The sequence below is a fragment of the Rattus rattus genome, chromosome 16, assembly GCF_011064425.1.
Source record: "Rattus rattus isolate New Zealand chromosome 16, Rrattus_CSIRO_v1, whole genome shotgun sequence".
NCBI classification, from domain to species: Eukaryota; Metazoa; Chordata; class Mammalia; order Rodentia; family Muridae; genus Rattus; species Rattus rattus.
The window spans coordinates 17,740,807-17,765,589 of NC_046169.1; the positions used below are offsets into that span (position 1 = coordinate 17,740,807).

The window sequence follows — 24,783 nt, forward strand, 5'->3', positions numbered from 1 at the left end:
CCTGGTGCTACACACCTATAAGCCCAGTACCTAGATGACAGCAGGAGGATGGGAAGTTCCAGTCTAGCTGGGCTACAGAGTAAGATCCTATCTCTGAAAGTAAATAAATAAATGTATGTCCTTCAACTAGTGTTCAAGTCCAGGATCACTAGTTCTATTTTACCAAGAAAAGTCCCACATGCCCACCAAGGTGACTGGTGTATTAGGCCAGATTCTGTACAACCCTTTTGCCACTTCCAGCCATTTACTGACTAGAGCAGGCTCCCCTCACTGCAAAGGCCTGGTAAGAACTGGCATGGCAGTACACACAAACCCAGCACTTGGGAGGCTGAGGTAGATAGTCCCAGGCCAACCTGGGCTACATAGTAAGGCCCTGTCTGAGAGAGAGAGAGAGAGAGAGAGAGAGAGAGAGAGAGAGAGGAGAGAGAGAGAGAGATTGAGATTGAAAGCAAACGACCTCCGAAGCCCACACCTGTTTATCTAAGCTGTAGCTAACAAATGGCACCTCCAAATCTCAAACTCGTCATACGTGCATCCTATTTGTAAGCCTTAGCTTAGCTACCCACCTGACCCGCCATCTCCCGCCTGGGCAGAGCAGAGCTGGGTGCCTACCTTGCTGCTGTGAGGCCTGAAAACAGCGTTTTCACACAGAGCCAGCACCAGGGACTAGTCCTCCAGTTCTCACGTGACTGAAGCTACCCAAGGGAAGCCGATGTGCCTGGGTATTTCTGGGACCTATCAGAACCTCACTTCTCTGAATCACAGCTTCAAAACCTTCAGGACAGGGGCTGGAGAGATGGCTCATGTAGTTAAGTACTGACTGCTCTTCCTAAGGACTCAGGTTTGGTTTCCAGCACCTATATGGTGGTTCTCAGCCATCTGTAACCCCAGTTCCAGGAGGTCTAACATAACACTCTACTGGCCTCCCTGGTCACCAGGCATATAGTGGGTACACATACATACATGCAGGCAAAACACACATACAAAAATAAGGAAATGTTTAAAGTTCACGCCTTTGATCCTGGAGAGATGGCTCAGCGGTTAAGAGCACTGACTGCTCTTCCAGAGGTCCTGAGTTCAAATCCCAGTAACCACATGGTAGCTCATAACCATCTGTAATGAGCTCTGATGCCCTCTTCTGGTGTGTCTGAAGACAGCTGCAGTGTACTTATATAAATAAAATAAATCTTAAAAAAAAAAAGTTGGACACAGTGGCTCATAGCTTTAATCCCAGCACTGGGGAGGCTGGGATCAAAGAAACCCAGCTTCCTCCCCCGCCCCCAAATAAGCAGTCTTCAGGACAAGGTTCAGATTTCACTCTAGCACAAGCAAGTTAACTATGGACCAGGTAGACTGCTATCCTAAGATTCTCATAGCTTGAGGCAAATCCACACTCCCTAAATCAAGCCCAGGACCTACCTGTGCATTCCTTAGCCGTACCCTGTAATAGAGGCCTATAACCCTAGCTCTTCGGGAAACTGAGGCAAGAAGACTTAAATTTTAAGACTACAGGGTAAGTTAAAAGGAAACTTAGAAAGGCCATGTCTTAAAACCTAAAAGTTCAAGAAATGTTGGGGGTGACATAATAGCACTTGTCTGGGGTTGAGGGCATGGCTCAGCTTACATGTCTGCTTAGTGTGCTTAAAGCCCTTAGCTCAATCCTCTAATGTAGGGGTACAAAAGAGGGTATTCCCTTCGCTCAGTGATAGCATGGACAGAAAAAGAAGTCTTAGCCATCCAGCCCCAGGGTTTTAAGGAGGCCCACTTTGTGCAGGACACTGGGCTTGGTGCTAATTCACCCAAAGATGTTCTCCCAACAGTGGACATTGGCTTATGATGCTGGCTAATCAGGAAGACACGCCTAGAACTATGAAAGGGATGGGGAACTGAGGGGCAGACTTTACTTAGGGACCCTTTAAAGGAAACATTCTGTCCTGCCATTCAGTGTCTCAGCAAGTTACCTGCGCACGTTCCCACCTAAAGTTGGAAGATGCTGTATTAAAAAAAACTTGGCTGTGGCTGGAGAGATGGCTCGGTGGTTAAAGAGTACTGGCTGCTTTTCCAAAGAACCCGGGTTCAATTCCCAGCACCCACATGGCAACTCACAACTATCTGTAACTCCAGTTCCAGGGGATCTGATTCCCTTACACAGACACATGTTTGGGCAAAACACCATTGTATAGGAAATAAGATAAAAGTTAACACAAAATCAGTTGAAACAGGGCATGATAGTCCACGCCTTTGATCCTCACAATTGGGAGGCACAAGCTGGCAGATCTCTGTGAGTTTGAAGTCAGCCAGGTCTCCTTGCAGCCAGAGCAGACGTGATACCATGTCTCAAACATATATATAAATAAACCTGGTTGGAGGGTTGGAGAGATGGCTCAGACACTAAGTACTTGCTGCTCTTTCAGAGGACATTGGTTTGATTCCCCAGAGGACATTGTGAGCACCCATATAATGGCTCACAAGTGTCTGTGGCTCGAGTTTCAGGAGAGCCATTGCCCTCTTCTGACCTGTAAGGCACCAGGCACACATGTAGTGCACATAGAAACATACAGGCAAAATACCCAGACACAGGGTTTTTGTCTTAATATACTAAAAGCACATCCTTAGTTTCTTTCCTTCCTACTCGGAGTCTGTTGAGGGTACACCATTGGATGGAGGCCTGCTAGCGGCTCACAGCTGGAGTTACGGGACTCCCCAGCTTCGCCTACATCCGATAATTGCCTTTCCACTGAAGTTTCATTTCTTTGGTCAGTAAGTTGTTAGCACATGCCAGAAACCGTGCTTTCTGCAGAGTAGTAATGGACGATCGGGGTCAGATGGAGAAGGGAGAGACGGGCCAGCCACCAACTATGTATAATGGAATCTCAGTGCTCAGGAAGCTGAATCAGAACCCTAGGTTCAAGGCCAGTCTGAGTGAGCCACATGACAAATTCAGGCCTATCCTGATCTGGTGTTATATAACAGGGCCTGATCTTGAAAATAAAATAGAGCTGGGGGCGTAGCTCAGTTAAGAGAGTGCTTCCCTCCAATTTACAAGTCTCTGACCTCTCTTCCTAGCACCACATAATCCAGGCATGGCAGTGCACACTTAGAACCCCAGCACTGGGGAAATGGACGCTGCAGGACTGGAAGTTCAAAGTACTCTGGCTAATTTGCAAGTCCGAGGCCAATCTGGGATACTTGAGATCTTATCTCAGAGGAATTAATTAAGCATGTGGTAGAGAGAAGGTGATGGCATCTCAACACAGAGTCAGGGTTTGGGGGCGGGAGAGATGCTCCTGCCCAGACAGTGCCCAGACAGGGCAATGACCGCAGCAGGTGATGTGGGCAGGGTGAGGCCAAGCCCATGCACAGGAACCTCACTACAGCCTTTGCTTGTGTCTCACAGGTCTCGGATCCGCAGAGAACTGTTCATTGAGGAGATTCAAGCCGGAAGCCAGGGCCAGGCCGGTGCCAGCGACTCACCTTCAGCTCGAAGTAGCCGGGCTGCACCCAGCTCTGAAGGCGACAGTTGTGACGGCGTGGAAGCCGCTGACACCGAGGAGCCAGGTGGCAACATAGTGGCCACCAAGTCTCAGGGAGGGCCGGCAGAGGTGACCGCAGCCCCGGCAGACCGGGAAGAAGCGACGCAGCCGGCCGAGAAGGCGAAGGCACAGCCACTATCCTCGGGGACCCCAGGACAAGACGACGGTGAAGACGCAGGCCGGTCTAGGCCACCTCCTGAGGGCCTTGCTGATGCCCCAGCGCCCGTGCCAAACCTCGCCGCACCCGCGGCCGGAGAGGACGCCGCTACCTCAGCCACTGCCCCAGCCATGGCCACCGAGGCCCCTGGGGCGGCCAGGGCGGGCCCTGCCGAGAGGAGTTCTGCGTTGCCAAGCACCAGCGCGCCTGCCAACGCGCCTGCGCGAAGGCCTAGCTCACTGCAGAGCCTCTTCGGTCTGCCTGAGGCAGCGGGCGCCCGGGACAACCCGGTGCGGAAGAAGAAGGCCGCGAACTTGAACAGCATCATCCACCGCCTGGAGAAGGCTGCCAGCCGGGAGGAGCCCATTGAATGGGAGTTCTGAGGGCGCCGGGCCTCTGGGCCTGACCAGCAGGGCCTCGCCGGGCTAGCCAGGCCTACTTGCGCCTAGCAGGTCCCCCAGGCCTAGTCAGCACTGGCTAGTGGTGGGCTGGGGCAGGCGGGTGCGTGGAGGGCTGTGCTGACCCGAGGCCGAGGCCTGGACGTGTTGCGCACTTACCGCCCTGCGGGCCACAGGGCAAAATCGCCATAGGCCAAGGTGCATATAGAAAACAAAGGAGCATTAAGCCCAATCTATGTTGTGTTTTCAAGGAAGAAAACGGAAATGTGTAGTCAAGCTTTTTTGTACCCTGAAGTGTTTTTTTTTTTAATTGCCCTAAGTGATTTCCACAGGTTCTGGAATAACTCTTTACAGCTTTTGCCTTGCGCCCTCCTCTTTCGTGTGGGCTTTAAAAAAAAAAAAAAAATCAAACCCACATATTAAAAGGGGGCTTTTTATCTGCCATCTAATGGCTTCAGAGCGATAATACACTATTATCTTCTTAAACCAGGAAGGGGGGGATTTTTTCAGAAAAATTAAAAAAGAAAGTTTTTGTAGCTGTTCAGTTGCCACTAAGAGATTGCACAGTCAAACCGACTCTAAACACACTAGTTTGGATTCCTAAATATTTTCAAGAAAAGAATCTTCTCGTTTGAAACTTTGAATTAAAATAAAACACATTTACTCCACATATTTTTTAACAAAAAAAAGAAAAAAAAAGAAAAGTCACATCAGGAAAAATATCTGATTTTGTGGTAGCTGACGTAGTGTTTTCTTGTACGTAACTAGAATCCTGACATGTAGTGCACATTGATCCATAGCTTTAACTGACTCTGGGCTTTTGCTGGCCAGAGTTTGTTTAATACACTCCATTCTAGGCCAAATCAGGACAAAAAGAAAGATCCGAATCTAGGTATTTTGTAATCTGCTTTTTAACCTCTAACCGCAGAGCACGCTGATCAGACCTCATATCTCGGAGGTTTAGGAGACAAGTTAGAACTGTAGCATGTACCGGTTCATTTTGTTTTATTTATGGTGTCTACGTCTGTGTTGGCACATCTGCGCATGTGCAAGCGGCGAAAGGAAGGAAATGTAGGCCGGCAAGGTCACAGCAGTTAGTCCCTCACGTGCAGGCAACAGTCTGCTCATCTTTCCTTGGCACAGAAGGCACCTCACCTCACGCCACTCTCCAGGGCACCTAACAGACTGAGCCCCCCAGGGGAAGATGCTCCCTGGGCTTGGGCAGGGCTGGCGCAGCCATGCGCGCACACACTCTTCCTCTCTCTTCTCATCCCCTTCCCACCACAAGCACTGATAACCCTATCTACTCGTGGGAAGCTTCCTTCCCTGCAGAAGAGAGAACGCTCTATCCCCATCCCTGTAGAGCTGGCCCAAACTCACCAAAATGGTGATGCTCTTCAATTCCAGACCGGACCATTGGCCCTTCATTCATTTCTCCTCTCACAAGGTTTTTTTATGCACAGTTTAGGGCAATCTAAGTACAAATCAAAAGTCTAACTTGTCTCTTGATTCCTCCCGTTGTCTATGTGTATATGCGTGAGTATAGAGGTGGATGAAAGTGTGCGTGCGTGTGCGTGTGCAGTTTTATACGTCTGTGTATTTTCTTAAGTACCTGTGCACACAGAGTGCACTACTGCCACCTTTTTCAATAAGCTGGTTTATCAGTCATGGCTTCTACAGGTTTTGCTAATTTAGACTCCTTATTGCCATATCTTTAAACTAACAATAGATGATTTCGGTATATATCTATATTTTTTTTTGCTTATTTATAGGTGCTGTATTTTATTATCTGATTGTTAGGAAGGGATGAAAGGGGCAAATATTCTTTAGAGGGATAGACTGCCGGCAGTATTGGGTATAATTTACAAGATGTAGCTGTCATACTGTATATTACTGATTGAAAACTTTTTGACCGTATTGTGTATCATTGAAACTTTTGTCTTAGGTCAACATCTTTGGATGACATTTTAATGGTGCATTCATTATTTCTTAAGTTTAATTAATTAATAGTACTTTTTTTTATTTGGGAGGGTGGGAGGGAGTTCTAATTTTAAGGCATCTCCCGCTAGTACACCTCAGCGTGCTTGTTATTTTTTAGCTTGTAGGCTTTGACTGTCAGATGTGAACCCCATTTCTTGCATGATGTTTGGAGCTTATGTATTTTCATTCACAGTCTTTCAACCTGCAGCTGCAAGCCCTTAGTTGGAGCTTTCACAACTGTAAGAGTCGCGACACTAAAGACAATGCCTTTCATGAATGAGAAGTTCCCAGGAGGCTCTAGGAGGCTGGGAGGCAGGCCCCTGCTCTGTCCCTGGATGGTTGTATCACTTCTGAGCTAGAGATGAGAGTTCACAGTGGAGGAACAGGAGGGAAAACCGGCCCACCTGGCTCTGTGCTGAGTGAGGAAGAGCCCTGCACACCAGGGGCATTAGGGACATGGAGGAGCAGGGTCACTCCACAGAAACCTCAAGGGAGCCTGTCGTCGTGGGTGATGGATCTTAAATTCCTAACTCTCACTAGAGTGAGAAGCAGAGTTAACAGGACCGAGGAGGGTAGTGTGTAAGTTTTAAAGGCATGTCTGTTACTTAACAAATCTGAGGAAATGGAAGTCGAGGGTTTTTTCCATCCTGGCAGCCACAAGGTAGCAGTGTAAAACAGCCTTTGACTCTTCCAAGCAAGTTGGTCGTTTTCGTCCCTTTAATTTCTGAACTAGGTTCTTGTCGATTTCCATCCCGTCTCCTGTGCCAGACTCCATCTGGGTGCTTGTTACAGTCACTTGGTTAGGTTTTTGCTTGAGTTCTGTATTTGTATTTTCTTATTTATTATTATTGTTATTATTATTATTATTTTAATTGAGATCCCAACTTGATGGTGTTTGGGGTTAAGCTAGCACTGTCTGCAGTTTTGCTAAGAGTTGCCAGTAGACAGCACAGAGACCTGGGGTTACACCTCCCTCCTCGTGTCCTCCCTCCCTTCCCAGTGTGAGTCCAAGGGTTCATCTTTCATCTTGAAAAGCAATATTCAAGTGCCTTGAACAGCGCTCCCTCGTGTGGTGACCTTCCGCTGGCTGGAGACCCAAACAGTAGCTCCCACAAGCAGCCACCTATCCTCTTCATACTCTCAGCTTAAAAAGCTGAATTGTACTCCTCCCCCGGAGGAAAAAATGATTCCACATAAAACACTAACACTTCGTCACAGGCCACTGTTCCATTTCAAATGCTGTTTTCTTAATTGGAGGCAGTAATCCTAACTAGGTCTCACGCCATCGCCCAATTGGCTAAGTGAGAGCCCACCATAAAATCGATGCTCACATCAGCCCCTTGACACCTCTTGCTTCATGCCAAGTCCCCTTATGGCATCTGAAGTGGCAGGAATATGGGTTCTTAGACGCCTGCCCTCTCACTTCCTCTCGGACCTGGCTCCCATTCACCACCTCCTCGAAACATCAGTCAGTGAGATGTCTGACCACTGTATATTAGACTTCTCTCTTAAAAGAATAAAATTTAAGAATGCAGGCACTTAGCTGAAGTTCATATCTTCCTAGTTAGCCACCTTGAAAGTGCTTATGACTGTATCCCGGCTTTGAATCAGGGCAAACTCCAGGGGATGTAGTGCTAGGTATTCAGCCACACTGAAAATGAGGCAAGAAGATAGCTGTCCGCCTTCGAGGACAGATGCTTCTGCTCGGTGTCTGTCTCTTTGGTAAGCTTCCCTCTGATGGGCATCTCTCTTGTTTAAAGTCAGATCTGGTAGATGGCCCAGGACATAGCAGGACTGTGAGCTGAGTGACTCTGAATGCTTGTGGCCAATAGAGTCCCTGCCCGTTGCCACGCCATAGACCTACATAGCCCATCTGCCTCTACAGCCAGGGCCAAATTCAACTGTGGAGTCTATGAGGAAGCTTAGCAGGAAGCAGCTTGTATCCAATGCAAAAGGGGTGCACTCTTGGCATCAACTAAGCACCCCAAGGTTGTGTAGCTGTGAAAGCCCCAGAGGTGGAGAGTCAGAGTACAGATAACCAGCATCAGAGATGCCCTCCCTTGCCACAGCAAGACTTTGTCTCTTCGGAGCTACAAGCTCTTAAACAGCAAGGCTCAGTGGATTCTAGGCACCTTGGAATGGTTTGGTTCCTGTCACATGCTCCTGCTTTCCACCTGCTGCCCTGGACTGCAGTCATTCCAGTCAGACCCCTGAGGCTATGAGCCATCCTTGCAGAGGTCAGGGAGCACATGGATGCAGTGGAAGGCTCTTGGCTGTGTTCCTCCTGTCCTTCAATGTCTCCCCTTTCTGTCTCTTCTACCTCACCACTTGATGTCACTCAGAGTTGTGAAGCAAGTGGCCTGGGGGGCGGGGGTGCTTAAGAGGCTGCAAGTTTGATAGATCATCTCGATCGGCAGGTGTGCTTTCTGCCTCCTCAGTGAGCACATCCTAAAGTGCTGTCTGGAGTCGGCTAAGCACAGGGATTTTCCTCTTGGCTTCCAGCTGTTCTTGAAATTCCGGCAGCTGTTGGGTCTGTAGGCAGGAGTGGTCTCCAACCTCAGAAATTCTTGTCTTTTGCTCGGCCTTCCCACACAGCTGTCAGACTCCATCACAGCCATGTCTTCAGCCCTGGGTTATCCCCAAACAATATGAGCACACTTCCCCAGGAACTGTGGCTGTCCGTGTCTCTAGACCTTACCATGAGCTCTGCTTTACAAACAGCTGTCTCCAGGAAAGGGTCAGACAGTTTTCTACCCCGCCACGCATTCGTGGTCCCAAAAGAACATGCCAATTTCTGTTCCCTGTGGGAGGAAAGCAGCTCCCAAGACAGCCGGTGGACCTGGGTCATACCTGCTCTGATGACCAGAGCGTGTACCTGTAGGCATAGGGAACTATGTTTTATTTTGTTGTTCCCATCATGAATGTCAAATTCACCAGACGCAGCTGCTGCTGCTGCAGTTTCTCTGGAACTTAACTGAATCAGGAGTAGGCTTTATGGCCACTTTGGCCCAGGAGGCCTGAGACTCTAAGTGGCTTGGTTCCATCTCCCAGAGGTGCTACCCACCAGTCTGACCAGTAAACTTGCATGCTAAGAGAATGGGCTGATGAGAAATTTTCATTCTTGTCACTTCTGCCAGTGCTTTTCAGATGGAAACTACCAGGAAAGTGAGAGTAGGGACAAGCTCCTCAGTAAAGGATACAGTTCCAGCCAGTGGAAGAGACAGTTTAGGAACAGCAAAGGAAAAGCCAGGATTCCCCGTGTACCACTTGAGGACCTGCTTCTTCACTGAACCCCATCCCACTCCTGTGCCGCCCACTACTCCTCTCCTGCCCCCTTCCCTCCAAAGAGTCCACGGCCACATCTTCAGTGGCATATCGAGTTTTCATTTTTGGACAAAGTGACATTTAGCTTTAACAAGACATTTCCAAAGCTCCTGGTCTCCTTTGAAATGCTGACTTTAAAAGTTCAGCATTGTTGCCAAGGATGCGGGGGAGGGGCTAATGAAAGAAAGACTTAGATTATGCATGAATGTGCACGCCCCGTCCCTCAGTTATTCAAATTTCAAATGCCTTTGAGTTGCTTTTCATAGATGGGTTTAGTTTGCTCATGTTAAGTAGTCTGTTACTGTAAGTTTTGTAGTATTCTGGCTTTAATTTCTACCACAAATATGCTATGTACTAAGCTTTCTGTGATCAGAAAGGAAAGGTGCCTTAAATCCCAATACCACGCCTCTATCCCTATGGAAAATATATCAGAAGCACAGTGCCAGGAAGCATTGGGACTTCCGTTGGCAAAATAGGACACCATTCAGCAAGACACATCCAAGTGGCACGGGGCTGCTTTTGTTTGCTAATTCCTTTTTTTTCTCCCAACCTATAATTATCTTTTGTTTGTTGTTTGTTTATTTTATTTTTTTTGTAGTTCGCTTTAAACAGGAAGCACTTAATAGATGGCTCTGTGTCGAAGCTCTGTGCAATGGAAATCATGTTGCTTTTGTTTGGGGGGTTTGTTTTGTTTTTCTTTTCTTGTTTTAAAAAGATAGCGTTATTGCACACCAAATGAACTCCTAAGTAAGCTTTAGAACCAGGATCGATTCAGGTCGTGGATGGGTATGTTCACTGTAGTTCTGTGTGTTCATGAACCGACGGGCAAGCTGGCCTCCCTTGGCCACTGAGGCTCAGCCCTGAGCCCTGGGTCATGGCTGCCTGGGTCCCAGCGGGGAACCTTCCCGGATGTCTGACCCCACAGTCGACCCTTGAAGCACTTAACCCTCTCTTTGTGGAGATAGACCGACTGCTACTGATCTGTCAGCGTACTCGAGGGTGATTATAAAAGGATGTTTCTTTAAGAAAGAAAAGATATTTCTATCCTCTTCTAATTTATTATTAGGTTAATCATTTAAGTACTTATCAGGAGTGTGTTGTCATTTTGTGTTGTTGTTGCCAATGCTTTTGCTGTCACTCCAGTGGTTAACTGTCCCTTGCTCCCCACCTCTCTCCTCCCCATCCCAGAGTCCAAAGAGGTCTGGGCCCAGCAGTGGGAGGCATGAGGGACAGAAGGGAGTCCTCCAGCACAATCAGACACCTGTCTCCCCGGTACCACTCAGAACCTGGCGGTCTCTACATATCTTAACTGTTCAGTCGAGAGAGTTGACGAACAAAGCTACCCACGTCAGGCAGCACTGGGGGGAGGCTTGCTCCCAGAGGCGCTGCAGTGCAGTGAGAAAAACAGAAAAGCCAAGTTCAAGTTCCCCCAAAGCCTCCTAGAGCCTCTGTTAAAACTTCTGGGTTCATGAATGTTTGACGAGCCTGGCAGAAGAGAGGCAGGCAGTCAGGCCGTCACCCTGAACTGGAAGGTGGTTTCTCAGTGGTCCCCACAGGTGACCACGGCATTGATTTTCACTGTCAGTTGTCTTTCCTTGCATTCAAAGTTAGCCAAAAGCATCTTTTGAGGCAACAGGTATTTCCTAGCACTGGAGGTGGCTAGAGGGCCCTCACCTGGAGCCCGGGTTGAGAGAACCCTCCCTCCTCCTACGTCAGGAGAAGTGGAGAAAGGACTTTCCATGGTGGAAATTCCGCCAGCAACAAGCCCCCATTGCTTGCTCAGTGGAGGGTAGGGGATGTGAGACTGACCTCTACCTGGGTGGGGGGGCAAACTTAAAAAAGAGGCTCACCCCAGGGACAGGTGAAGGGCCTGCTCACCGCTAGGCAGGGCAGGATACCTGCTTCTACCCTAACGGTCCACTGAGCCCAAATCCAAATTTCTTTCTGTATCTTATCCTTCCCATTCTTTGAAATCTGGGGGGCAGGTCCTACTCATCTCTTTGGGGGTAAAATATCTCCCATAAAATTGCCCCAATCCCCCAAGGGTTTTTGTTTTTCTTAGTCTATGCATTTCTCTCTCTGCATCTCTCTAATTCTCTCCTCCCACCCCAAACACACAAAATAGACATCTCATGTCCCACCCTCTGAGACCACCCCTGCCTCAGAAAAATGCCGGACATTTTGAAGACATGAGAATGCATTTAAAAAAAAAAAAAAAAAGCCTTCAAGCATTTTGAAAATAGCTTGTCATAAGCTGACAGTGGGGAGGAATCAGCTCCATGATTTTCCTGAGTCCCTTCCCATAGGACAAGAGACCTAGCTCTTTGCGTTTGTGCAATAACTACTTGCTAGGAGAGCGGGTAGCACCACCCTCCTCTAGACTACTAACACAGCACAAGACACACGTCAGCCCTTCCTAAGCCCCTCCCCCATCATGTGTTACATTTTAGCAGTATTTACTTTTTTTTTCTGTCAGGCACTAAGTCTTAGGTGTTTATAGAGCTTGTGTGTTAATACAATCACGGATCTTATCATTTTATTTTAATCCTCACCAAGACCCAATTGACCAAAAAGAAGCAAGAGGAAGAAAAAAAATTGTAAAAGATGTCTCTCTCTCTTTTTTTTTTTTTTTTTTTTTTTTTTTTTTTTTTGTACAAGTAGCTTTGAGAAGCCTTGTGTTGCTGTGACCATCTCCTATCACAGTCTTGATTTTCTTGTGATTTGTTTTTGGCATTTAAGAGTTGGTCCCGGCTGGCGTGGGGGTGGGGGAGGCACCCGTCGGCCCCTCAGCGCCGTCCCTTGTCTTTGGTTAGCCATACGAAATGTTTGTTCTCTGCACTGTCCCACGGTCCCTATTATGATACGGAGAAGCAATATCACCGAAGCTCACACCATGTATTATTCCTCACTAGCACCCTAGGTGTGATCATTGAAGTAAATATCTTTTATACAAACACAAGCACGTGTGGGCTGTTTTTATTGAAGCTTTCTCTCCCCTGAGGAGCAACTGCCGCCTCTTAGACGCAGGCCCAACGGGCACCTCAATCACTTCACTCCCTGCGCACCCTGTTGGCAAATGGCTCCTAGGCAACGCTGGGAGAAGCCTGGGATGTAGCGGATTTGGGTGCTGGCAGGTTCCTGTACCCAGTGAGAGGACCCAAAACGCCTGCCTGCTTGCTTGAGTCCCTCTCTACCCCTGTATTCTTTGAAACAAGCACATGCCTGGGTATCTGCCTCCTTGTCTGTCACTATGAAGGGGCATCCTGACCTGTCTTGCAGGCCTGTCATGTGGGCCATCAGTCTCTACTGAGGCTTTGTGTCCCTCACCCCAGGATACTGTCGAGGGTGACAAGAACAAAGATACAATTGTCACCCCCAGGAGCTGGAGTTTTGTTATCTCTGGGGACCTCAACTCAAGTAGAACCAGTTTGGTGGCCCGACAGAAAGGAAGTCAGGATAAGACAGTGCGAGCAGAGCTGGTATTTATTAAAAAACTTTTTAAATTCCATGTGTATTCGGGTACATGGTCATCATCTGTGGGAGTGTGGGAGTCATTTCTCTCCTTCTGTGGATTGAACTTTGGTTCTCAGGCTTTGTGGCAAGCACCTTTACCCAAGGAGCCATCTTGCTGGCCCCAACATTGTCCATTCAACTTTAAGCCAAAGGTTAAGAGAAGAAAAAAGATGCTTGAGAAAGCATGGAGTGGGCTTCTTTGAAGAACGTCACTCTTCCTGGGTTCATAAGTGTCATCTGTGGGAAGTTGGTAGGTGTTAAAGTTATCATTCAGAGATTACCAAGGAGTTTGATGACATCACAGGGTGTTTCCTGAGGGGGATCTAATGGGGTAAACTCTGCAGGAAGGTATGATATCTTTAGCAGTCTCATCTGGAAAAGCCTTACCCAAGGCCATATACATTCAGGCTTAGTAAGCCTGGGATTTTAACACAAAATGGTTATATATAAAAGGAATGTCTTCACGCTGGAAACCTTCAAAGCAAATGTTAATAGTATTGGATTCTTTCTTTTTTTTAAAGATTTCTTTATGCTCTGCGTATGGTCTGCCTACACACACATCTGTGTACCATCCAGTTCTGCAAGCTTTCCCCTCCTCCTATGAGGAGCCCCGAAGCTTCATTCAGACACACAAGGGACATAGTTGTCACTATCTTTGTCTCCAAACACCATCCCCCTCCCATTGGAAAATTATCAGGAAACCACCAGAGCCCCACAAGGTGGTATTGGATTCATTTAGGGCTAGCTCGCCAACTCAAGCCACTTACCTGGGTTTAGGGCTGCCCTCCCCCCCTTAAAATTATATATTTTGGGATTGGGGATTTAGCTCAGTGGTAGAGTGCTTGCCTAGCAAGCGCAAGGCCCTGGGTTCGGTCCTTAGCTCCGGGGGAAAAAAATTATATGTTTTATGTGTATGGGTGTTTTGCCCATGTGTGTATCTCTGTACCACTTGTATGTCTGGTGCCCAAGGAGGCCAGCAGAGTGTATCAGATCTAGAACTTGATTCACTAATCAATATTTGTGAGCTACCATGTGGGTGTTGCAAACTGAACTCATGTACTCTCAAAAAATGCTCTTAACTGCTAAGCCATCTCTCTAGCCCCAACCTCCCTGTTTCTAAAGGTATCTTAACCAAAGTAATGGTGGCAGCCCATGCCCGTAATCCCACATTTGCAAGGCTAGGTCAGGAAGGTCAAGAGTGTAAAGTCACTGTTAGCTATGCAGTACAAGACCAGCCACATGTATGTAAGATTCCGTCTCAGAACAGAAATACCTATTAACCGAATTGAATTATACAAGAAACACCTCCTCCCACCCCCCAGAAAGCTTCCCCAAGTGTATTAAAGTAATCTCTTATTGGCCTGGAGCTAACCTGGCTGCCTGGGGAGCCTCACGGATCTGTCTGTGTCTGTCTCGCCAGCCCTGGGATTACAAACCCACCACTGTAACTGGCTTTTTTCTTTTTTAGATTTTATTGTTATTATTGTTCTGTGTATATGGGTTTTACCTTTTTCTGCATACCATGTGCGTGCCAGGTGCACAAGGGGGGGGCAGAAGAGGGCGTTGGCACTGGTGTTACAGATGGTTGTTGGTCACCATGTGAGTGCTGGGAATTGAACCTGGGTCCTCTAGAGCAGCCAGGGCTGTTAACCACTGAGCCATCTCTCCAGCCCCATAGCTGGCTTTAAAAAAAATAATGTGGGTTTTGGGGATGGTAAGCACTTTACCAACTGAGTTTATACCACCGTTTGTTTGTATGTTTGTTTGTTTGTTCGAAGGCAGGTGCCCCTTGCTGTATAGGTGAGGATGGCCTCGAACAATTGATTCTCCTGCCTACACTTCCCAAGTGCTAGGATTCTTGTCTCCTGCCATGTGCTGTGATACCCAACTTTGCATATGTTTTTGTAGAGCTGTTTTATAAACTGCCAACTTGGGAGGCAAAAGCGGATAGAAAGGTTCCAGGCTGCCGCGGGGAGACTCACCCACTGTAGGCACATTGCCAACCCTCCAGGAATAGGCCTTACTGCCTTCCCTAAGGATAACTGGGTCTGAATCAAATTAGAGGACTTAATGCAGTGGTTCTCAGGCTCTCTGGAGGTCACATATCAGATAGCCTGCATATCAGATACTTACATCATACTCACAACAGTAGAAATATTACAGTTATGAAGTGACAATAATATAATGTTATGGTTGGGGGTCACCAGGACATGAGGAACTGTATTAAAGGGTCACAGCATTAGGAAGGTTAAGAACCATTAAGGCTTAATATGATTCTCTGAGAAAGTACAGTTACAGATAGATGTACAGGGTGGGACTGTGAGATGGGGCAGTATATTGGAACGAGAGCTATCTGTATGCATTCTGTCCACTGCATTTGACAGAACATCTCAGGGGCTGGCCAGCACTAGTGAGAGAACTAAACCCACTGGAGCCATGGTTCACAATGGTTCCCATAAGGTGGCAGAGAGCTGGGTCTGGCCTTACTAAGCCACTCCAGGAGCTTGTAGGGCCAGAAATGGCTACAGGTGTGGCTCAGCAGCAGAGCACTTCCCCAGGATTCCTCAGTGAGGGTCTGGGGTGTGGTTCAGTGGTAGAGCCCCTGCCTAGAATCCTCTAGTGAGGGTCTGGGGTGTGGCTCAGTGGTAGAGCCCCTGCCTAGAATCCCCTATTGAGGGGCTGGGGGCGTGGCTCAGTGGTAGAGTCCCTGCCTAGAATCCCCAGTGAGGGGCTGGGGGTGTGGCTCAGTGGTAGAGCCCCTGCCTAGAATCCCCCAGTGAGGGGCTGGGGGTGTGGCTCAGTGGTAGAGCCCCTGCCTAGAATCCCCAGTGAGGGGCTGGGGTGTGGCTCAGTGGTAGAGCCCCTGCCTAGAATCCCCCAATGAGGGGCTGGGGTGTGGCTCAGTGGTAGAGCCCCTGCCTAGAATCCCCCAGTGAGGGGCTGGGGGCGTGGCTTAGTGTTTGAGTGCTTGTTTAGCATATGTGAGGCCTTGCATTCAATTCCCAGAACTACCAACCTAGAATAGAAGACAGCAATGACTAAGGCTTGGTCTGAGCCACTGCTAGATAGCTACAAAGAGCTGGCCAGGACACAGGGCCAAGAAGCAGAGGTTGGTACTGGAGAAAGCAGATCCCAGGAGGAAGGAAAAGCAAGTTTAAGGTCAGACCCTCTTAGACTGAGATGCATATTAAATACCAAACCGGATTAGTTTGAGAGGCCTGGTGGTGCACACCTATCGACACAGCATTAAGGAGGTTGAGGTTAGAAGCCTGCTATGAGTTTGAGGGCAGCTTGGGCTCCATAGTGAGACCCTGTCTCAGAGAGAGAGAGAGAGGCAGATGAACGGACAAGTAAGCTATACAGCAGAGAGTCCCAGGCATATAGATAAGGTCTATGATAGCCAGCGCTGATAAGAACGAAGGGGTGTGTGAGACCCTTTGCCCAAGCTGCACTCCAAACTTAGCAGAGAGAAACAGCAACCTGGCCACCTGAGGAGCGGGCAGGGTTAAGTACCTGGTGCTCACTGCTGATGCAAGATGCCGAAGCAGCTTAGCAAATGCAGGGCTGAGGAGTGGTCTGGACGAATCCAGTTAAAGTAGCAGACAGCAAAGTCCGACTGATGGTCTTGAGATAGGCATTGTAGAGTAGACAGGTTCTTCAGTGGGACCAGGGGAAGCAATTTGTTAAGGAACCTTTGGCACACTGGGGCATTTGCAGGCAAAACAACTCAGTAGGCATCCCTCAGTGTTCATGAGGCCTTGTAAAGGCAGCACAGTGTGCACTGATTAACTAGGCCCCAATCCCTACCCAGCCTGTAGGAAGCTCATATAACACAGCGGGGTCCCTTGCCATCGGAACAGCCATGACAGAACACTCTGTGCTTCTCTGACTCCTGGTGTGATAAAGTTCTTGCCCCTGACCTGTCTGCAGCCTCCTGTGATCCTATTCCCCATTTATTAGTTTTTTGTGGCTAGAGATGGAGCCATGAGCTTGTGCGTGCTAGGGAAGTCGCATCCCTATCCCCTCACAAGTGTCCTATGGCTGAACTACAACTCCAGCTCCCCGTCGCTGGGGTATTCTAGGTCACAGGCTCTACCACTGAGCCACATCCCAGATCCCCAATGGATGGGGGTTGGGAGAAAGATTCTAGGCAAGCACTGGGCCATGCTACCAGACCCTGAGTGCTCAAGCCGTGCTATATCCTTAGCCCCTGTTTTATTTGAGGCAGGGACTCACTGTGTAGCCCAGACCAGCCAGGAACTCACAATCCTGCTATACTGGGATTACAAGTATGAAATACCACACTCAACCCTCACGCCTAGGCTGTATAACAGTCTGGCCCCCTCCTTAGACCCAGCCTTGATAGTATTCTTCTTTCGTTACCTCTGTGAGATGCGCTTCCTTAGGAAGCCCTTCCAGATTCTTCCAGAATGAGGCTCCACAGACCCTTGTAGGGAGGTGAGGAAGTCTTAGCCTCTTGGACCCGGCACTCACACAGCCCCAGCACACACACAGCATGCTCCTTGCTTCCCAGTGCCCTCTTTCTCACGCATGCTCCCCACCATTGGGCACCAACTCTCTCTGATCATTGCAGATGTACAAAGCCCTTCCTCCACGTTCTGGCTGGTCTGGGCTTTCCCTGTGTGAACTAAACCATACCCTTGCCAACAGATCTCCAGCCCTCAGCACAAGACCCTGTGCCCTCTCCTTATTCATGGGCTGTCCCCCTACCACTGGGCCCTGAACATACTCCCTCCAAGGGTTCACAGCTCCACTACCATTACTCAGAGTCTTTGCCTTCAGCCATTCCTAGGCTAGGGTCTCTCTAGCCTCCATGTGCAATCCCAGGTCCCCAGATCCAAGTACTCCCTAGCCATTCACAGATGCTTCACAACACCAAGAGCCACCCCGAGCTGCTGCCCACCCCGTCCCCATTTGAGGGTTCCAGGCCTAGGCCCATACTTTCTCTCCTGGGTTCAAACATTCCCTCCTACTGTCACCCTGAAGTTGACCTGCCCAAGTCAGAGAGTTTGCCCAAGGTCATGAACTCCCTAGAGAGCAGGCCTGGAGTTCAAGCTCAGTTCTGGAACATTCTAGCTCAGGACCTTCCCTTACCACCACATAGCCATATAGAGACATGACCAAAACATGCTGGTATGCATGCCCCTGCCGCCATCTGACAGGGCAGCCTCAGCCATCATTGCTGCAACAAAAACCAGACAAAGGGAACTTAAGGGAGGAGACATTTATTTGGGCTCGGAGGCTAAAGGTACGGTCCTTCATAGCAGGAGAGACATGGCGCAGAGAGAGAGGAAGGCTGGGGTTCAGCCTTTTTATGCAGTGTGAGACACCAATCCATAAGATGGTGCTGCCCACATCCAGGGTGGGTCTTCCCTCTTCAGTCAACACGGTCTAGAAACTTCTCATAGATGCACCAGGGAGTTTTCTCCTAGACAGGTAGAGACCCCGTCAAGTTCGGTGTGTGTTATTCATCATCACAGGTGTTAGGCTTCTCCCCGTGCGGAGTGACAGGTTGCAACACAGAAAGCCCTAGTCCCTGTCCCTTCAGCCCACCGCCACGAGCTCCCTGCCCTGCTCTGCCAGCCTCCTCACTGTGCCCTAGTTCAGCAGCACATCCGAAATGACCACCCCTCAAAGCCATGTTTTCAGGGACAACCCTAACCAAGAGCCGGTCACTGCTGGCTGCCACACTATCAGGGAACATTTTCAGCCACAGTGGTAAGGTCTCAGGTCAGCTCAACACATCATTCTGTGGGGAGCAGGCCCTGCCTCCAGCTGGCCTGGGCCAGCCTAAGGCCTGTCTGCTCTCGGGTGCTTCACACATGGCTAGAATGTCTCTGGTATTCGTAAGGACCTTCCTTCTTCTCACTCGGACACTCCCCTCTTCTGTGTCCTTGGGCACCTCTGGGAGCTTCCGGTCATTCCCATGATGAAATGGCCACAGACTGGTGACAAATAAAACAAGTGGGCCAAAGAATCTGACCCAAGCCCCAGGCAATGGTGCAGCAGGGTTCCCTGGGTCCCTGGTACGTCCCTGTGATGATTTGCACACTTTTTTAGGGACCCCCGGTCATTCAGGATGGATTCAGGATGGCTTCCCCTCAGCCCTGTCCCTCTAGCCCAGGGCACAGGTCCTTTACTATGGGGCCATTCGTGGGTCTTATGGGACTAGTTGGTGGATATTCAGAAACTGAGCCCGTCCCTCCCTTCCACCTGTCTTGCCGTCTGTAAATGATACCCACAGCCCTGTTGGCTTTCTGTGGCTGTCTTCTCCCTTTGTCTCAATGCTTCTGTCTGTCTGTGCCCCTGAATTTGCACTGTACAGTGAGGAGGTAGATTCTACACCTGCATACTGCCACCAATACCAGCTCACCTCGTAGCCCGATAGAATGACAGCCATTCAGAGTCTAGACAGTGGGGGTGTGTGGGAACAGGCCGAGAGTGTCCTGTAAAGCCTGTGCCGTCTCTCCCCAACGACCAGACCATCGAGGTGCAGAAAGGGATACGCATCGAGATGACAGTGCGCTTCCCTCAGCCCAGGCCCAGGGCCCAGCCATCATGCTCTGACACTCCTGCTTGCCAGACTGTCGGTTTGGCAGAGGCGCACTAAGGCTAGCCAGAACTTGAACGGTTTCCTGTCAGGGCTCACAGGAGCCTTGGGACTTCTGAGGCCACACTGCCCCCTGGTGGCCATAGGTGGGACCTAGAGTGACGTTTCTTGTCAGGGCTTTGTTTCATTTCTTTATGTATTTGTTTAATGTGTTTAAGTGTTTTACCTCCATGTATGCATGTGCACCACATGTGTGCCTGGTGCCTGCAGAAGTCAGATAAGGGTGTGGGATCCCCCGGAACTGGAGTTACAGATGCCACCATGTGGATGCTAGGAAATGAACCTAGGCCATCTGCAAGAGCTCTAAAGACAGCCCATCTCTCCACCCCCTACTGTAGCAGGTTTTATAAATAAAAGACAGGAAAAGTGATGCACCTGCCAAAAGTTGAGGTACAGGGAACGCTCAGTGGTAGAGCCCCTGCCTAGAATTCCCCAGGGAGGGGCTGGGGGCGTGGCTCAGTGGTAGAGCCCCTGCCTAGAATCCCCCAGGGAGGGGCTGGGGGCGTGGCTCAGCAGCAGAGAGTTTTCCCAACCCCTCAATGTTCAAGACCTTGGGTTCTTGTGGCATCAGGAGGGGAGGGAGTTGTGCTTTCTTGCTAAAACCCCTGCTCTTCGTTAGGAGAAAGACTAGGGTTCCTGGTGAGGAGACATGGGTGGTCACCCCACTACCACTACCACCTCTATCTCCACCATTGCATCTGATGTTAATGCAGTGGAGACATATCTGTTGGCAGTTCCCAGGTTGGAACAGCTCCCTGCCTGCCCCCTACCTCTAAGTGTCCCGGGGCACCAGCCTGTGGGGCCGTGCAGGGGTAGAGGAGGCAGACAGAGCTCTCAGGTGTTCGTGCTTTCAAAGTTCAGTTTGTCTGCAAGTTACCTAGGATCCCTGTGTCCTTGGACTCATCTAACAGCCTTGTCTTCCTTTCACCACAGGGCGCTGTGCGGAGCTGCAGATCCATCTCACTGAGGCCACAGCCAAGGCAGTTGAGCAGAAGGAGCTGATCGCTCGCTTGGAGCAGGACCTCAGCACCATCCAGTCCATCCAACGCCCTGATGCTGAGGTGAGCCTCTGTCTGCCCTGCTCACCCCAGTGTGTGTCCCCAAAGCCAGAAATACTCACCTCCCAAGTCCACAGCCATCTCCCTGGCCTCCTCACAGGGGTCTTACTGCCCCATGCACGACACCTTTTTTCTAGCCCCACAGCAGATGGCACATGGTTTGCTCCAACTAGTAGAAAGCACCCTGAGGCCTAGTGCTAGCCTGTGTCCAAGCACTTAAAGTTCTAGTCAGAGGCTAGGTCACATGGGCCCAACTGCATAGCTGATCGGCCCACGTCCTGCAAACACGGGTGCCTAAAGGGGCCACTTGTCATTTTGCTTTTTGAGGGTTTTTTTTTAACTTTTATTTATTTATTTTATTATTTATTTATATAAGTACACTGTAGCTGTCTTCAGACACACCAGAAGAGGGCATCAGATCTCATTACAGATGGCTGTGAGCCACCATGTGGTTGCTGGGATTTGAACTCAGGACCTCTGGAAGAGCAGTCAGTGCTCTTAACCACTGAGCCATCTCTCCAGCCCGAGGGTTTTATTTTTTTTTTTAATGTATATAGATATTGCCTACATGTATGCCTACACCACAGGCATGCAGTGCCCGCAGAGTCCAGAAGACTCGTTAGGTCCCCCTGGAACTAGAGCTTGGGACAGTTGTGTGCTATCTGTGTGTGGGTGCTGGGGATCGAATCTGGGGCCTCTGGAAGGGCAGCCCCTTAACATCTTAGCCGTCTCTTCAGACTCCTCATTTTAATTTTTATTAAATGTGTTCATTCATTCATTCATTCATTCATGCATGCATGCATGCATGAGAGAGAGAAAGACCGAGTAACCTATCGGGCGGCCAGAGGACCGTCTGCAGGAGCTCTCACCTTCCCCCAGGTGGCTCTAGAGGTTGACCTCACCCTTGGCCTTACCTGCTGAGCCTCCTTGCCTGCCTGCCACCTGCCGTGTGAGGAATGAGGAGCCGTGCTGGAAAGGGCAGCTGGAAGACCCTAGGTCACAGTAGTAAGGCCACACACCAGGGCACAGTCTGTGCAGGGGGGAGCTAGGCTACCAGAGTGGCTGCAGGCCTGCCCACACCCAGGGTCTGATAGAGGCCTTTCTGCAACCAGGCAATCTGACTCACGTGCTCCAGGTCCCACCCTTGAAAATTCCCACAATATGGCAAATAAGTCTCATCTTCTCCTTCTTACCCTACAGGGAGCTTCCGAGCAAGGCCTAGAGAAGATTCCAGAGCCCATCAAGGAGGCCACAGCTCTGTTTTATGGTGAGGAAGGACTGGCCAAAGAACATACACCCAAGGAGTTAGGGGCCAGGGGGAACACCCAGAGCCTGTTAAGAACTCAGATTCCCAATGTTTATATTCTCCCTCCAAGAAAGAAGGGGCCTGTCTGTCCCAGCAATGTAGCCACTGTCCCCATGGCTCGCCAGTGACCTCAGTAAAGAAATACAGCAGGACAGCTCCCAGCGTCAGAGGGAGAGCCACCTTCTGCAGTGTCCAGGCCAGAACCCAAGGTCCTGGCCAGCCAGGGTGACGTGGGCTGCTCGTGGCTCCCCAGTGGCCTCAGTGCGCCCGTGCTTCTCTGGCCTTCCACCCTCCTCACTGTCACCATCTCCACTACTGCATTTGGAGCTGTTAAAACAGATCTTAAATGGGGCACCCCCAACCGCGGCTCACCTGACAGATGCAAGGCTCCGTTCAACTCAAGAGTCATGGGAAGGGAATGTTAGGCTCTCTGTCAGTACAGATGGAGAGCAGGGCACCATCCTTACACTCCAGGCCATTTTCTGTTACCTCCTAGGACCCTCAGTGTCATCCACTGGGACCCTTCCAGAAGGTCAGGTGGACTCCCTACTTTCCATCATCTCCAGCCAAAGGGAACGTTTCCGCACCCGGAACCAAGAGCTGGAGGCTGTGAGTACCACCCTACTTCCTGTCCCCCGTAGGCTTCAAATCTGAGGGCACAAATGTAGAAAGACACTTAAACAGCAATAGGATTAGATGTATCCATGCAGCTGAGACTTCCCGGAGGAGGCTACACCATTTGGGGCTTTAAGAAGTATTCAAAAACTCAAAGTAAAAAACATTAGGGATTTTTTCAGGGTTGGAAAAAGGAGACATAGGACACAAGACACAAGGGTGGGCACCAGACTGCCTGACTGGAATACCCACAGATGCTTTGAGCAGGAATGAGTCACCACAAGAGTCAAGGGTATGTGGGCTACTCAGACAGAAAGCTTCTGGGTTCAACCACCCAAAGGAATATCTACAGCACATTGTAAAGTGGGGAAACAGAATGGATGGGAGAGAGTAGAGCTGACCCCAATAAGAAGGACAGGACTGGTGGCACAGGTCTATAATTCCATTTTTTGAAGAGGCTGAAACAGGAGAATATCTTAAATTCAGAGCCAGCCTGGGCAATTTAGAAAGACCCTGTTTCAAGAAAAGAAAAGGACTGAAGATATAAGTCAGGGGTAAAGCTGGGATGTGACTTAGCAATACACACAGGCATGTGCACACACATAGGCACAAATACACACACACACACAGCACACACACACATACACACACACACACAGGTGCGCACACACACACAGGCACACACATAGGCACAAATACACACATACATACACACACACATAGGCACGAATACACACACACATACACACACACATACAAACATGCACACACCAAGGCTATATATACTTGGGCACAGAAAAGGCCCCAAGCAAATCTCTCTTTTGTCCACCCTTGTCCTGACCCTATTCACAGGAGAGCCGTATGGCCCAGCACACCATCCAGGCCCTGCAGAGCGAGCTGGACAGCCTGCGTGCCGACAACATCAAGCTTTTTGAGAAGATCAAGTTCTTGCAGAGTTACCCTGGCCGGGTAAGTCCCCGCCCCACCCCACCCCACGCACACTCTTGTTAGTCCCAGAGAAACTATAGACGGGGTGGGAGGCTGTCCAAGCACCTGAGGCAAGAGTAGGGAGGGTTAGGCGGTAATCCACTGGGTGGTCAGCACCAGGGGGACCCCAAAAGACATCCACCCCCCTTTCCACCTGTCACATGTCCACTCTGTGCATGGGAGAGAAACCTTATAGATGTTCATTCGAACCAGCAAGGAGGTGGCAAGCCTAAGTCAGCGGTCCTCAACCAAGACCTTTCTAGTTCCAGCCGCCTCTCTGTAATTCAGCAATTCTGCTAGCTCACCCTAGACCTGGGGATTTAATACCTGTGTGCTAAACGTGTAACATGTACCTCAGGCTAGCCTCAGACTTACTGTGTAACTGAGGCTGGCCTTGAACTTCCAACCTTCCTGCCTCTACCTGCCAAGTGCTAGGATTACATGCATGTATCACACTATTCCTAGCTTGAATTGGTGTGTTTTAAATAAAAATAAAAGCAAAAACTTTAAGATCATATATTTTTACTTTATGTTTATGGGCATCTTGCTTCCATGTATGTCTCTATGCTACATGTGTGCCTGGTACCCAAGGAGGCCTGAAAGGGGCACTGGATCCACTGGAACTGGAGTTATAGACTCTGTGTGGGTGTTGGGAATCGAACTCAGGTCCTCTGGAAAAGTAGCTGGTTCTCCTAACCGCTGAGCCATCTCCATCCCCCCACATAAATGTTTCAAATTGTCCAGGCATCGTAGTACCTGACGATGGTGGGAGGCAGACACGGAAGGCTCACCAATCTGAGCCCAGCCTAGACTATGTAATGAAACTCTGTCTAAAGCAGATAGGAACCATTGGAGAGACACCCTTTTCTGACTCTGTGGGCACTGCTCACATGTAGCACACATACATACATGTAGACAAACCACGTGTGCACATAAAACTACATTTTAGACAAACATAAGAATAAAAAGACCATCTATAATGTGCACCCCCAAGTAGCCTGTTCGTTGAGGCAGTTTCTTTCAGCCCCAGGCCTCCCAGGCAGGGTCTACCGTGCACACAGAAACCCTTTCTGCACCTCAGGGAAGACAGAGGGTAATACAAAGAGCGGGGAGATGGCTCCAGGGGTAAAATGCTTGCCATGCAAACCTGCGGACTAGAGTTCAGGCCCCCGACTCCCACGTAAATGCCAGCGAGGTGTGGCAGCCAGAGTTCCGAAGGCAGACGCTTTAGCTAGGCTAGCCGTAAAGACAAGCTCTAGTCCAAGCGAGAAGGCTTGCCTC

General features: G+C 49.5%; 1 protein-coding gene across 9 annotated transcripts in view; it reads left to right on the forward strand.

The window, feature by feature from the left end:
* Positions 1-24,783, forward strand: part of Cux1 (cut like homeobox 1) — a 320,437-nt gene that overhangs the window by 290,926 nt on the left and 4,728 nt on the right. For 4 of the 9 annotated variants that reach the window (XM_032886317.1, XM_032886318.1, XM_032886315.1 and 1 more), the window contains exons 15-18: positions 20,470-20,597; positions 21,795-21,861; positions 22,397-22,509; positions 23,368-23,484. In XM_032886317.1, the coding sequence (XP_032742208.1) occupies positions 20,470-20,597; positions 21,795-21,861; positions 22,397-22,509; positions 23,368-23,484 (425 nt within the window). Of the gene's footprint in view, positions 1-3,397; positions 12,352-20,469; positions 20,598-21,794; positions 21,862-22,396; positions 22,510-23,367; positions 23,485-24,783 lie in introns of those variants that run through there. The other 5 variants (XM_032886312.1, XM_032886309.1, XM_032886311.1 and 2 more) reach the window with 2 other exon arrangements.